At 40.9% G+C, this 12,528-nt stretch overlaps 2 protein-coding genes and 1 pseudogene across 5 annotated transcripts; 2 read left to right on the top strand and 1 right to left on the bottom strand.

Annotated features, from left to right (window-relative positions):
- Positions 1 to 1,465: 1,465 nt before the first annotated feature.
- Positions 1,466 to 3,225, top strand: LOC103709104 (Pentatricopeptide repeat (PPR) superfamily protein). Of its 2 annotated transcripts, XM_026805416.4 has the most exons (2): positions 1,466 to 1,776; positions 1,888 to 3,225. In XM_026805416.4, the coding sequence occupies exons 1-2, from the start codon at positions 1,615 to 1,617 to the stop codon at positions 3,094 to 3,096; spliced, it is 1,371 nt and encodes a 456-aa protein (XP_026661217.3). In that variant the 5' UTR covers positions 1,466 to 1,614; the 3' UTR covers positions 3,097 to 3,225. The 2 variants fall into 2 exon arrangements, with proteins under 2 accessions (XP_026661217.3, XP_088559469.2); XM_088703343.2 differs by having other exon boundaries at positions 1,466 to 3,225.
- A 149-nt stretch (positions 3,226 to 3,374) lies between these two features.
- Positions 3,375 to 5,296, top strand: LOC148702786 (pentatricopeptide repeat-containing protein At2g22410, mitochondrial-like; annotated as a pseudogene).
- LOC103709124 (Tryptophan/tyrosine permease) lies at positions 4,336 to 12,036 on the bottom strand. 3 transcript variants are annotated; one of them, XR_016396266.1, is made up of 6 exons: positions 11,906 to 12,036; positions 8,175 to 10,995; positions 7,207 to 7,303; positions 5,776 to 5,998; positions 4,815 to 5,028; positions 4,336 to 4,702 (listed from the first exon to the last, which is right to left on the bottom strand). XR_016396266.1 is itself a non-coding variant. In XM_089925040.1 (4 exons), the coding sequence occupies exons 2-3, from the start codon at positions 9,869 to 9,871 to the stop codon at positions 7,210 to 7,212; spliced, it is 1,791 nt and encodes a 596-aa protein (XP_089781166.1). In that variant the 5' UTR covers positions 9,872 to 10,995; positions 11,906 to 12,036; the 3' UTR covers positions 5,609 to 5,998; positions 7,207 to 7,209. The 3 variants fall into 3 exon arrangements, 1 of the variants encoding a protein (XP_089781166.1); XR_016396265.1 differs by having other exon boundaries at positions 4,336 to 5,028; XM_089925040.1 differs by lacking the exons at positions 4,336 to 4,702; positions 4,815 to 5,028 and having other exon boundaries at positions 5,609 to 5,998.
- Between the last annotated feature and the right edge of the window lie 492 nt (positions 12,037 to 12,528).

Genomic DNA, 12,528 nt, shown 5'->3' with positions numbered 1-12,528 from the left:
TAATAATCAATAAGTATCACCCTCTTATATTGACAAATTATTTGTAATATATATTTAATTAATTAATAATACCTAATGTAAATAAAAATATTATTAAATAGATTAAAAATTCCAAGCCGAACCTAACCTATACTAAGCCAACAAATTGCCTGATTGGACTGTTCATGTAACCTATTTAGTAAATAGGTCAGGTGCAAATGTAGTTGAAAATAACATACTTAACCCATTAAAAATTGTTAAGTACAAATAGAATATATAATAGTTGATATATATATATATATATATATATATATATATATATATATATATATATATATATATATATATATATATATATATATATATATATATATATATATATATCTAGTTGAAACCTCATTTCTTCTAAAATTTATTAAATATATATAATATCTATCTCTAAAAAATTCAAATACATATTTATTAATGATGATATATTCTTGTCACAAAAAATCTGAATCAATTTGCAATATACTAATTTATCACAAAAATAAACTATAATTAATTAGCAGCGAAAACTATTAGTTATACAATGATATATAGAAGACAAAATTTATTTTCATCGATAAAGAGTCGGCATTCTACAACTAAATTATATACATTACCAGTTAAGTTCTATTTAACCAGAAAATAATATCCTCACAAGGTACTGTCAGAGCATTAAAAAAACTTATCAAAATTCATAAATAAGTATTATAATATTATAGACCTTTTGCGATAATTTTTAAAACTATTACCGTAGAATAAAATTTGTTTGTGGAATACAATTTTTTGTATTATAGATTTTTTACAAAATTATATATCTTTTGTGGCATTTCTTAAAACCATTATCAGAGAGTATTTAAAGTAATAGATTTTACCGAGTATTACTAAACTGCGCAGGGCTGCATGTATTAAGTTTTGACGGGTGCATTGATCTTTTTTTCATGATATTTTTCCTGACTGCTGCAACATCACAATTCCAAATTTTATTAGATTCGATAATCAAAGTTGGCATAGCTAAACATCCAAAGGTAAATCCATTTGTTTTTTTATAACTTATCAGGCTTCACTATCTTGAAACACAACATGATGTTTATAATTATGAAACTAATGCTGTTCCATCCACCAAGAGTATCAATGGTAAGGCTGCTCTACCCACTCAGCGTTTCATAGAGATGGATCCAACTTGCATTCCCTCTCTTATTGCACTCACTCTCTTGCTAAATGCCTCCCCCATATAATCACCTACCATTCTTTTCTTTTCTTTTCTTTTCTTTTTTTTAATGGTGGTGCGTCGGCTGCTCAAATTGTTCTCACATAAGTACAGCCACATCAAAAAAGACTACAGAAAGCAAAAGAAACTAAAAACTGCTAAAACTTCCTGAAATGCTGAGCAACGAAAGAGACGATCCAATCAGCAGCTTGGTTCGCCTCCCGAAGGACGTGCTGATCTGGATAGCCCGGCACTTCTATAGCATCCATCTCTCCGCCTGGAAGCGATCAATCAGGACAGCAGAATGGATCCGACAACCAACAGTGAGGATTGAATTGACGCCTCCCAGTCGATGCAATTGCTGACCAGATCGCACTTCTTCCACCGGAGAACAGCCTCCTATGCTCCCATTTAACTCCTCCCTCCCCCTTTTGATCCAACCCCAAATGCTATCAAGCCAGAGTCATCATCTCATCCCACCCCTCTCCCCACACCCAACCCATGAGCACGCCCTCCTTTCTCTTCTCCTCAAACACCAAACCAAGAGGCACCCGTCAATCCAGGTGCACTCCCAACTCATCACCACTGCTCTCCACCGCTACCACATCAACGAAACCGGCATGAGAATTTGGAACAATCTTATAAGAAACTATTCTTTGGGGTGTTATCCGCAGGAAGCCATCCATGTCTACCAGCAGATGCAAGGGATTTGCCGCTCTCCCTTCCCCACGGACACCTTCACCTTTGCCTTCCTCCTTAAGGCCTGTGCTAACTTGTCGCATGCCAATGCTGGTATCCAATTCCATGGACCTGTCATCAAGAAAGGCTTCGAGTTTAACGTCTATACGCATACTTCTCTGCTCAATATGTATGCTGCTTGTGGTTGTTTGGCGCAAGCTAGGAGAGCTTTCGATGAAATGCCCGAGAGAAACTCGGTCGCTTGGAATGCCATGATCACGGGTTACGCGAATTGGGGTGAGCTCGGCCTTGCAAGGTCGCTCTTTCAGCAGATGCCTTTTCGCAATGTGATCTCTTGGACTGGTTTGATGGACGGTTATGCACGAGCTCATCGACCGGAGGAAGCTTTGGCTTGTTTTGGTCGGATGATGGCTGAAGGTATAAATCCGACGGAAATCACAGTTCTTGCCGTCGTTCCAGCCATCTCCAATTTTGGGGCGCTCGATATGGGTGAATCCTTGCATGGTTACTGTGAAAAGAGTGGCATTTGTGCAGTGGATATTCGGGTTGAGAATTCTCTCATTGATATGTATGCAAAGTGTGGCTCGATAGAGAGCTCGTCCAAAGCCTTCCAGGAGATGCACGGTCGAAGGAATTTGGTGTCGTGGACTTCGATAATTTCAGGGTTTGCGATGCATGGGATGGCAAAGGAGGCGGTTCGACAGTTTGAGGAAATGGGGAGAGCAGAGGTTAAGCCAAACAGGGTGACATTTTTGAGCATCTTGAATGCTTGCAGCCATGGAGGACTGGTGGAAGAGGGAATAAGATTTTTCACAAGCATGGTGTACGAACATGGCATCGAGCCAGAGATCAAGCACTATGGCTGCATGATCGACATGTTGGGGAGGGCAGGGAGGTTAGCTGAGGCTGAGGAGATGATAGTGGGGATGCCCATGCAGGTGAATGTGATTGTGTGGAGGACCCTCTTGGGTTGCTGCAGCAAGCATGGGGATGTGGAGATGGGTGAGAGGGTGATGAGGAGGATACTGGAGTTGGAGAAGGGCTATGGAGGGGACTATGTGGTCTTGTCTAATATGCTCGCTGAGGTTGGTAGGTTTGATGATGCTGAGAGGGTAAGAAGGCTTGTAGATGAGAGGAATGTTAAAAAGGTTGCTGGGCTTAGCTTGGTTGGTGGGAAACAGTAATATTTTGTGAAGAATTCCTTGCATGCAGTGCATTTTTTTTTGTATCAAAAATGATGTATTACTGTACCACTGCTAAACTTGCAGTGTGAAGTGGAATGGCACCAAGGAAACTTCTGACCTGGTTGGTAACCTGCATGATATCAGAAAACTTGTATAGAGAGAGAATTTTTTTTCTTTTTTCTTTTTCTTCTGCCCTTTTCAAATTTATCCCAAAACAAACCTGATTCTTAAATTAAAAAAATATATATATATAACTTTGATTCCTCAGCTAATTAACCCATGCCCGTCTAGTCTTTGAGCAAATAGAAGACCCCACTACTTAATACTTTGAATACCTATGATCGGAGGATTATCCAAAAGTGATATGCCCAAAGATGCCATCTTTTGCTACAACTGAATGCGAGAGTATGGCCTGGCGTAAGATAATCTGACCTTCCCTTCTGTACTCAAGGCTTGCGCAAGAATTCCGGCAAGCAGAGAAGGCAAAAGGACACACTCAAATGGCCTTGAAACTTGGTCTGGTATCGGATATCCTCATATCGAATGCGTTGGTTCATCTTTGCGCCTCATATGGACTTTTGAGCTGCGCAAGTTTGGTTTTTGATGAAATGGCGGTGAGAGATGTAGTGTCTTGGACTTGCTGGTTTTTTTTTGCGGGTATAGCCAAAACAAGCAATTGAGAGAGGTACTGAAACTTTCTGAAGCAACGCAGGAAGGAGTGAACGGTGACGAGGTGGCGATGGTGAAGGTTGCTTCAGCTTGCATTCATTTGGGACAGTGGGAGCTGGCCGAGTCAAAGGTCAGGTATGTAGAGGAGAAATGCGTCGAGGTTGATGTTTACTTGGGTGCTATGGCCAACATTGATCCGTGGAAACAGCTCAAAGGATTTTCGGTGAGATAAGGAGAGGAATGTTGTGACTTTAAATGCCATGATCACAACAGACACGAAGGAGAATCTTTGATGGCTTGCCTGAGAGGTACTTGATCTCTTGGAGTTCAATGATCACTGCATATTCTCAATCTCAAGCAAACCGTTTCTCTGAATCAGCAGAAGGTAAAGCCAGATGATATCGTGCTCGTCAGTGTGCTCTCTGTTTGTGCACATTTGGGTGCACGTAATCGAGGGTAGCGGATTCGTAATTATATTCCGAGAAACAACATTAAGGCAGATATTTATGTGGGGAAATCTTGATAGATATGTATTCAAAGTGTGGATGCGTGATGGAGGCATTCAGAGTGTTTGGTGGGATGAAGGAGGATTCCTTGTCATGGAATTCAATTACATTATGGTTACCAGCTAATGGCTATGTAGAAAGTGCATTGGAGTTTTCTCTGATATGTTGAAGGAAGGATTTCAGCAACGATGTTACCTTGGTTGATCCCCTGATTGCTTGTGCACGTAGTTGATTGGCAGACAAGAAGCATTACGGATGCGTGGTGGATCTCCTTGGTCGCTCAGGCGAACTGGAAAAGGCTCAGAGGTTTGTCACAAAAATGCCAATGAGACCAGATCCTATTAGTTGGAGGACACTGCTAGGAGTTTGCAAGGTGCATGGCAAGTTGAGTCTAGCCGAGATTGCCACCAAGAAGCTTCTTGAGTTGGATCCTAGTAACAGAAGAAACTATGTTCTGTTATCAAACACCTATGCAAGTGCAAATAGGTGGGATGATGACATGAAAGTGAGAGAAACAATGGCGGACTGATGTGGAGGAGATACCTGGTTGTAGCTCGATCAAAGCGAGTAACTTGGAAGGTGAGTTTATAGCTGCTAAAGAATCAAGAGGCTGCTGTCTGAAATAGTTGTGGCCCATGATACTAATTGATAGACAACCAAATGAGTGAAATTTGCATGAGCTTCAGGGTTTGAGTAAGGGGGTCTCCAACTCAGAAAGTAGCAGAAACTGGAAAGCCAGATAAACTTCTGATTCTGGCTGTGACAATTGCAGATGCATTTTCAGTTAAGAAGACCCAAAAGGATTTAGACACTGAAGACAGCGAAGATGGCCATAGTTCTTTCCCTTTCTTTTTTTTATAATTATCAGAATTTTAATTTTTCCTGTTTATGATTTGTGACCTCTTGTTGTAATACATACTGCCAATGAAAAATTATACATCCAGATTAATTTCGTATCAAATAAATTTGATACAGCATACAGTGGAATCAGTCCAAGATTTAATGATACTTCTTTTTGTTCTGAACCTTGGTTCTGTGCTTTCTATGTTGCCTGAACTTGAGCCCGAGAAAGAAGCATCAAGAAAGTATGCATGATTACTGTTGTTATGTCTGTGCAACTCAATAGTATCAGTGCCTTACAGACTTATTATACTGCTTAATCATTAAAGCTTCATACGTAATAATATGAAAGCATGTTGGTCTTTGTAACAAACTTGGATTCAGTAGTAGTTCTCTTTGCTCCTATATGTAAAGCGTAAGAAATCATATCTAAACGCATTGGTCTTTAGTAGCTGCAGTCTAAAATACACCAGGAACAGGACAATCAAGCCATCCCATAAGACAAACCTACTCTGAATATCCATCATGACGTCTTGTTCTAACAAGTGAGGGAGAAGGTCAATTAGATAACTTGAATCAATGAATGAACAAAATAAACTGACAAACATGCATTAAAAAAAAACCAGTGTTAGAGACCTCTTGCTACTATGCTGGTGAGGGATACAGAAAACTTTCTCCAGTCCATGCAACTTAATATAAGATAATTCCTCAAGCTCTTCTTTGAGATGTTCCAGGAATATTAACTCTTCTTTGAGATGTTCCAGGAATATTAGCTTGCTATTGTTTATTGGCTCACCATCAAGAATACCAGCATCACAGCACTTTTAGCACTAGAAGAGCCCGCCATTTTGACAAAGCAAAGGACTGAACTCCTAATTAACAGTGACCTGCATGTGCAAAAGAATAAAGTCAGTCCAATCTTTGTAGTTTGGTAGATTTACTTGGGAAACATAGTCCATGATAAAGTGTTTCTTTAGTTGATGTTAAAATTCACATATGTTAGATCCCGTCTTCTCCAGAAGTAGTTGTTGAAATCTCAACTTGAATGATTGAATTCTGAAGTCAGAACCTCAACTTCCGTTCATTCCAGAGCTAATCCATGATGTACTAGGATTTTTTTTTTCCAAGAATATGGTGGTTATTCACCAGCACTCAAGTTTGAATTTGAGACATTCAATCATGGGTATTAATCAGCTGAGCTACCAGCTGTTGGTATACTAGGAAGAATTGCTGTGAAGTGGTAAGAAATTGACTATATCAAGCCTGCCTTGCTAAATTAAGTACTCTTAACACAAGGTTCCTGTAGTTGTGTCAATAACAGATAATTGCATAAATGAGAGTTTATTGGCTTTCATGCTTATGCAAAAATGCCCATTTAATTACTTGACTGTCAGCACATTGTCAATTTACAGATATTAGTATTTAAATGATGTCATTGCACTCTCAAATTATAATCTTGGAGAGCATTGCTTGACCATGTCATATACCTCTTCCATTTAATACCACTCAATATAAAAAGGCTGTCATTTTGATTTCAAGTATTGAGAACAAGTAATTGCTGGGATGCTCAGTATAAAATAGATTTCTGTTAGGGTCTCCTAGTTATAAGCACATGATAGCTTTGGCCTGTGATATGTTGATAGATGTTTCCTTGTTTGCTGCTCTGCACCTGGATATTGAAACTAGATAAGGTAACGCAGTGTGATAGTGAAAACAAAAGTCAATAGGCTGTAACATGTTTCTTGCATTTATCTTTCCTAGTATTTTCTTAATTTTTTTATTTTTTCCCTAATTTTTGTCTTTTTATACATGTTTTTGCACACAAAATTCTATTTTGTGGCATATCAATCCTGTGCTGTCAAAAACCAGTAGAATAAGCAATGGTAATGATCCATAAATAGAAAATGGAATGGAGAACAGGTGAGTTTAATAGTCGTTTGAGATTTAAGCACACTAAATCAGGAGTGCAAACTAAAAACATGCATAGATAGTTGATGCAAAATATTTTGCCCGTCAATCTTTTGCTGCATATAACATTTCTTTACAAGCTATTTGGAGGAATGCTATCTCACTAGATAGTAATGCTGTTTCTTACCATCTAATGCCAGAATCCTAGTATGACAGCAATGGTAAATAATAACATAAGAGCCACATTTCCACCAGGCAGTAAATCTTCCTTGGACTCAGGCAATCTGCTTGTGCATAAAAACAAGTATTAGTGATGTTATCATGGTCTTAGAGGAAGAAAAATGCAGCTAAAAATGTAAAGGTTACACTGTAATATAGGAAAAAGTTCTTTCAGGCCTTCTCACTAAACTTGGAGTAAAATTAGAATTAGAAATATCAATCCTGTCGAAAGTTTTTCTCTGCATATCATTCCTTGCAAAAGTTTACTCTTCTAGTGTTTTAATAATGCATACATGCAGCCATATTTTAGTTCATTTCAAATATCAGTGTACTTTTCCATATCGAGAAGGCTTGCTCTTACATGAGACAGCTTCATTCACTGGTAGAGATCTGCCATCTCTTGCAAAACTTATAACATCATGCATGCAGAACCAAAATATATTTTATGATATGCAGTATTAATCCTTACTTGGCTGATTGTGATTCCTTAACACATCTTTATTTTGTTGTGGTATTGCTTTCACTAGCTGTTAGAATAATACCACGGAATGTTAATAACAAAAGATTCTTATTCCATCTATAAAGCATCTATACTTTTCAGACTTAAGAACTTCAGAAATTTCAGTTTCCAGGGAGTAGTAAAGATTTAGTATCACACATAAAGGTTCCTAAGGTAACATGGCTAGATGAACAGGACATAAAATAGATATAGATAAATATGCAATGACGCAGCAGATATTTTGTTTCCAGAGACTGTCATAAGAGAAGTTATATAAAGAGATCTATATCCCTCAAAATTTTCATTTGTAACTATATTTTTCCCTATTAATTCTCCATAGTTTATCTGATGATGAATACATAATATTTTCTGGATGTTGTTCATTCACAGTACGATAATATAAGAAATGAATGAAATAGCATTAAGATTTGATATACCTGTATCTCTTCCTGGATCGATGAATCCAAGCCATTGCTGGGGGTAGGACTCCAAAAAGAAAGCAGTTTGCATATACTCCAGCAAAATCTAGAGCTTTGGAGAAAGCTGCAGGGAAGAAAGAAGCTATGAAGATGGGAATGATGAGTACGAGCCACGTCACAAGGACATTACTCATGCTAGAACTAGCATCCAAAGGGACCGATCCATTTGTGCTCCCACTGCTATAACCTCCTCTAGTAGGGCTTTCACAAAGAATTCCCATGGCCTCCTCTCGATTCACTCCATCGGAGAACATCTGAGACTCCCCTCCAGCACAAGAAGCTGGTCCAAAAATCCTAGCCTTTTCCTTTGAGTTGACAGCAAGTCCAACTTGGCTGCCCTCATGAGAACTCCCAAATTTCTGGTTTCCATTTGGAAAAGCTGCTACTTGAGAGCATTCCATCGGTTTCCTATGAAACCTCTCTGCAATCAACTTTACTGTATCCACTAGTTGTTTTGGGAAGCTGACAGCATAACCAATCAAACTGGTGGCCAGTGCAGCAAATGCAAAACCTTGAACAGCAGGCAAAGCAGAGGAGTTCACAGAGAGCAACAGCTTAATAGGATCATCAAAGGCCACATTACCAGCCCCTGCTAGCCCCAAGACAACAGCATTCCATGAAAGAACCATTGCCAATGGAACAGCACCTCCGATAAGGATTGCCTTTCGCGCATCGTACACTGAATCACCCACAATCTTGCACACAAAGGGGGTGATAACATGGAAGCCTAGAGTAAGCACAGTCACGGGAATTGCAGGCAAGATTGCCTCAGCCTTCCAACAAGCATATGCAAGAGAACCCAACAAGTTGCTTCTTCCAACCGAAACACCGATCGCCACGAGAGCTGTGATCGAAAAGAGCATGAGAGAGCAGAGCAACCGATTAGCGACATCGATGGCCTTAAAAGGGAAGAATCCAATTGCAATCCCGACGAAACAAGGGAACAGAGCATGAGCAACGATGGGATCAATCAAAGGAAACTGCTGAACGACAAGAGAACCGATGCCGGAGACGCATGCAATCAGAAGAGAGAAGCTAAGGCAGGCATAGATGACGGCGACAAAAGATCCAAAAGTCGGCCCCATGGTTTTGGTTGCCAGAGCTGTGAAGCTCACCTCCTCCACCCGATCCTCTTCCATGGCAGCGAAGCTGAACTCCGCAACCAGGAGAATCGAGGAGATCACGTAGACCCATGAGAGGATGATAGCGATGGTGGAAGGAACAGGCCCCGATCGAATGGTGGCCGAGGGAAGGCCGAGCATTCCAGGCCCAACAGCAGTACCTATGATCAGACCGACAGCACCCCAGAAGCTCTTGTTCTTATTTTTCCCCTCCCCAGATTCAGTCTTTCCCGCATCCTCGAGGTCCAGGCACGGGCTAATGGCGTCGTGTTCATCTGAGATGGCGACTGGGAAGAGCGAGAGGGGCTCGCTCTGGGCTCTGCAACTTGGAAGACGGCGACAAGGGTTGGAGGAGAAAGAAGAGAAGGGTGTTCGGGTGATGAGGTTGGGGTATTTGGAGAGTTTGGGGCATCGAGGGATGGGGAATCTCCGAGCTGGTATAGGGTTTCTTCTTTGATGAAGATGAGATGAGAGGAACGTTTTAGAAGTAGCAGCAGGGTAGGAGGAGATCGTGGGATGAACGCAGAGAAGCATCTTGGGGAGAAGAAAGAAGGGCGGAAAGAGGAAGTGTTTTGGATTTTAGGCTTTTGTTCTGACAAGTGATTGTTTTATGGAGAATGAAACGAGGCATGCACCGGGAAGAGTTACAGTTTGTTTTTCTGAAAAAAAAACGAAGGTGTCTGCGCATCTAAGGACGTGAGTGAAGATTCATAGAATCTTTTAGCAGCCGGGGACTGGGAGAAGGACAGGGAAAACCCTTTGGTCCACGCCTTGGTGGAATTGGTACAGAAGACGGAGACACGCGACCGAAAGTGTCCCCCGTGAGGGAGGGTCCACCACAAACTTGGTGTAACGATCTAAAATTTTATCTAAAATAATTAGTCAAAAAATATCATTTATATTGTTTGATTTTGTATAAGTATTCAAAATCTATCCAGTAAATAAAAAATATGGAACCAAATACACATCCGCACGGATCCTCACATACACCCCTTGTTCAAATCCTAACGTCCTCATCAGGCTAAGGGTTCAAATCCATTCAAATCTAATCACAAATACCAAGATTGGCTCGTGGTCAGTCTTAATGAATCCGTGCTGCAGTATCCCTTAGTCCACATAGATTATGGATTAGGTTCACTCTGATACCATTCGTAACAATCCAGGACCTCACCCAAAATGGCTAGCCAGAAGATATTATTTGGGTTCTTTGATCCTATATAAATACCCAAGATCTATCCAGCGAATAACTGATTTGGAACTAAACACGCGCTCATACGGGTCCTCATATACTCCTTCCGTTCAAATCCTAACGTCCTCGTCAAGCTAAGGGTCTGAATCCATTTAAATCTAATGTCACGCCCCCGAAACCCATCACCCGGGTCCGGCACGCGACCGGCCGCATGATCCCTAGAGCAATGCCCTAAAGATCATGCAAGGCCTATGATAAACAACAATTCAAATAATTCCAATAATTCCAATAAATGCCAAAATCAAAGATTAATGGAATTCAATCAAATCCAGCTACAATGTACTGATTTATTACATAATTTCAAATGTCCATAAATCAAAGATAAATTGACTTCTAACTATCTAGCAGTCTGAATCCAGATCGAGCTCACTTCTTGTCCCATCCGACAGATTCTACGAATCCAGTGCCTCTAAAAAAAAATGTAAGTGTAGTATGAGCTTTTCCAGCCCAGTAAGAATCCCAACAGCCACACACAACAAAATCATAAAATAATCAAGTATCAAAATATATATCATTTCATCATTTCAAAAGCTCAACAAACAACAAATATATGTAATCAGTACATATACACAAATCCTTTTTCACATTATGTGATCCATTCCCGTATTACTCAAATTCCAAAGTTTTCAAACTTTTCATTTCTGGCGTTGGACTAACCAAGATCATGTCCCAGTCCAAGACTGTACAAATCCCACGCATAAGCTCGTGGCAGCTATCCCACGCGTAAGCCCGTGGAGGCTATCCCACGCATCAGCTCGTGGCCGCTATCCGTAAGCCCGTGGAGGCTATCCCACGCGTAAGCCCGTGGAGGCTATCCCACGCATCAGCTCGTGGCCGCTATCCGTAAGCCCGTGGAGGCTATCCCACGCGTAAGCCCGTGGAGGCTATCCCACGCATCAGCTCGTGGCCACTATCCGTAAGCCCGTGGAGGCTATCCCACGCGTAAGCCCGTGGAGGCTATCCCACGCATCAGCTCGTGGCCGCTATCTCATGACAAGGTTAGTCCAACCCATATTACATGTCTAGTTTTACATGTTCAATCACATTCCCATCACATCACATATTTTCATAAATTTTCAAAAATATGTTATTTCTTCCCAAATGAATATATCTCAATATATTCATTAAAAACAACATGCACGCCTCATAGGTGCCGCATCAACACATAAACAATAACAACATAATAATGAAAATATGTTGATAAACATTCATCTCATATGTGTCATATCAGCTCACAAGCAATAACAACACAACCGTAAAATAAATCCAACCAAAATGTCAATATATGCATAGAAGTGCTCAGATGTAGGGATTCTTACAGAAATTGTAGACTGACTCAAACACAGTCCGAATCACAACCTACGCGCTGGGGTGCTGAGTCCCCTGATCAAAACCTCCTGGCACCGCTGTCTCCTCCCCTACAGCATCAATCACAAATCACAAACTAAATCATTTAATATTAAAATATTCTGAACTATAATTCTCATCTGCTATGGGGTCCATCACCAGGTCCCCAAACATCTCAATCCCTCCAGATCTAGGGCAATCGGGGTGGCCCGACTCCCACTCCGTACCACCGGCCCATGTCGTCGCCAGCCGTGGCCGCTGCCACGCCGGCGACGATGGCCAGTCCCGATGAAAAGACCAAAAGAAGGGTGGATGATAGAGAAGGGTTCTTCCTCCACCTCTTTGGTCCAAGGGCAACAGTCGGGGTGGCTGTGCCCTCACCTCCCCACCCTCGACCACCATTGGCCGAACCATCGCCGGCCGCCCCTGCTGCAGTCGCCGGCGATGGTAACCGGCTAAGAGAAAGAGAGAGGAAGAAGTCTCTTCCTCTTCTTCTTTTTCTTCTTCTCTTATTACTATTATTATATTATTATTTTCCCTCCTTTTTCTTCTTCTTCTTCTTCTCCTTCTTCTTCTTTCCAACCGACACAGACCC

Source organism: Phoenix dactylifera, chromosome 8 (genome assembly GCF_051530095.1).
Source record: "Phoenix dactylifera cultivar Ajwa chromosome 8, Ajwa_hap1_PhDact_Kaust_v1.1, whole genome shotgun sequence".
Classification (NCBI taxonomy): Eukaryota; Viridiplantae; Streptophyta; class Magnoliopsida; order Arecales; family Arecaceae; genus Phoenix; species Phoenix dactylifera.
The sequence above is the reverse complement of the archived record's forward strand: the minus strand, read 5'-3'. Positions and strand labels throughout refer to the sequence as shown.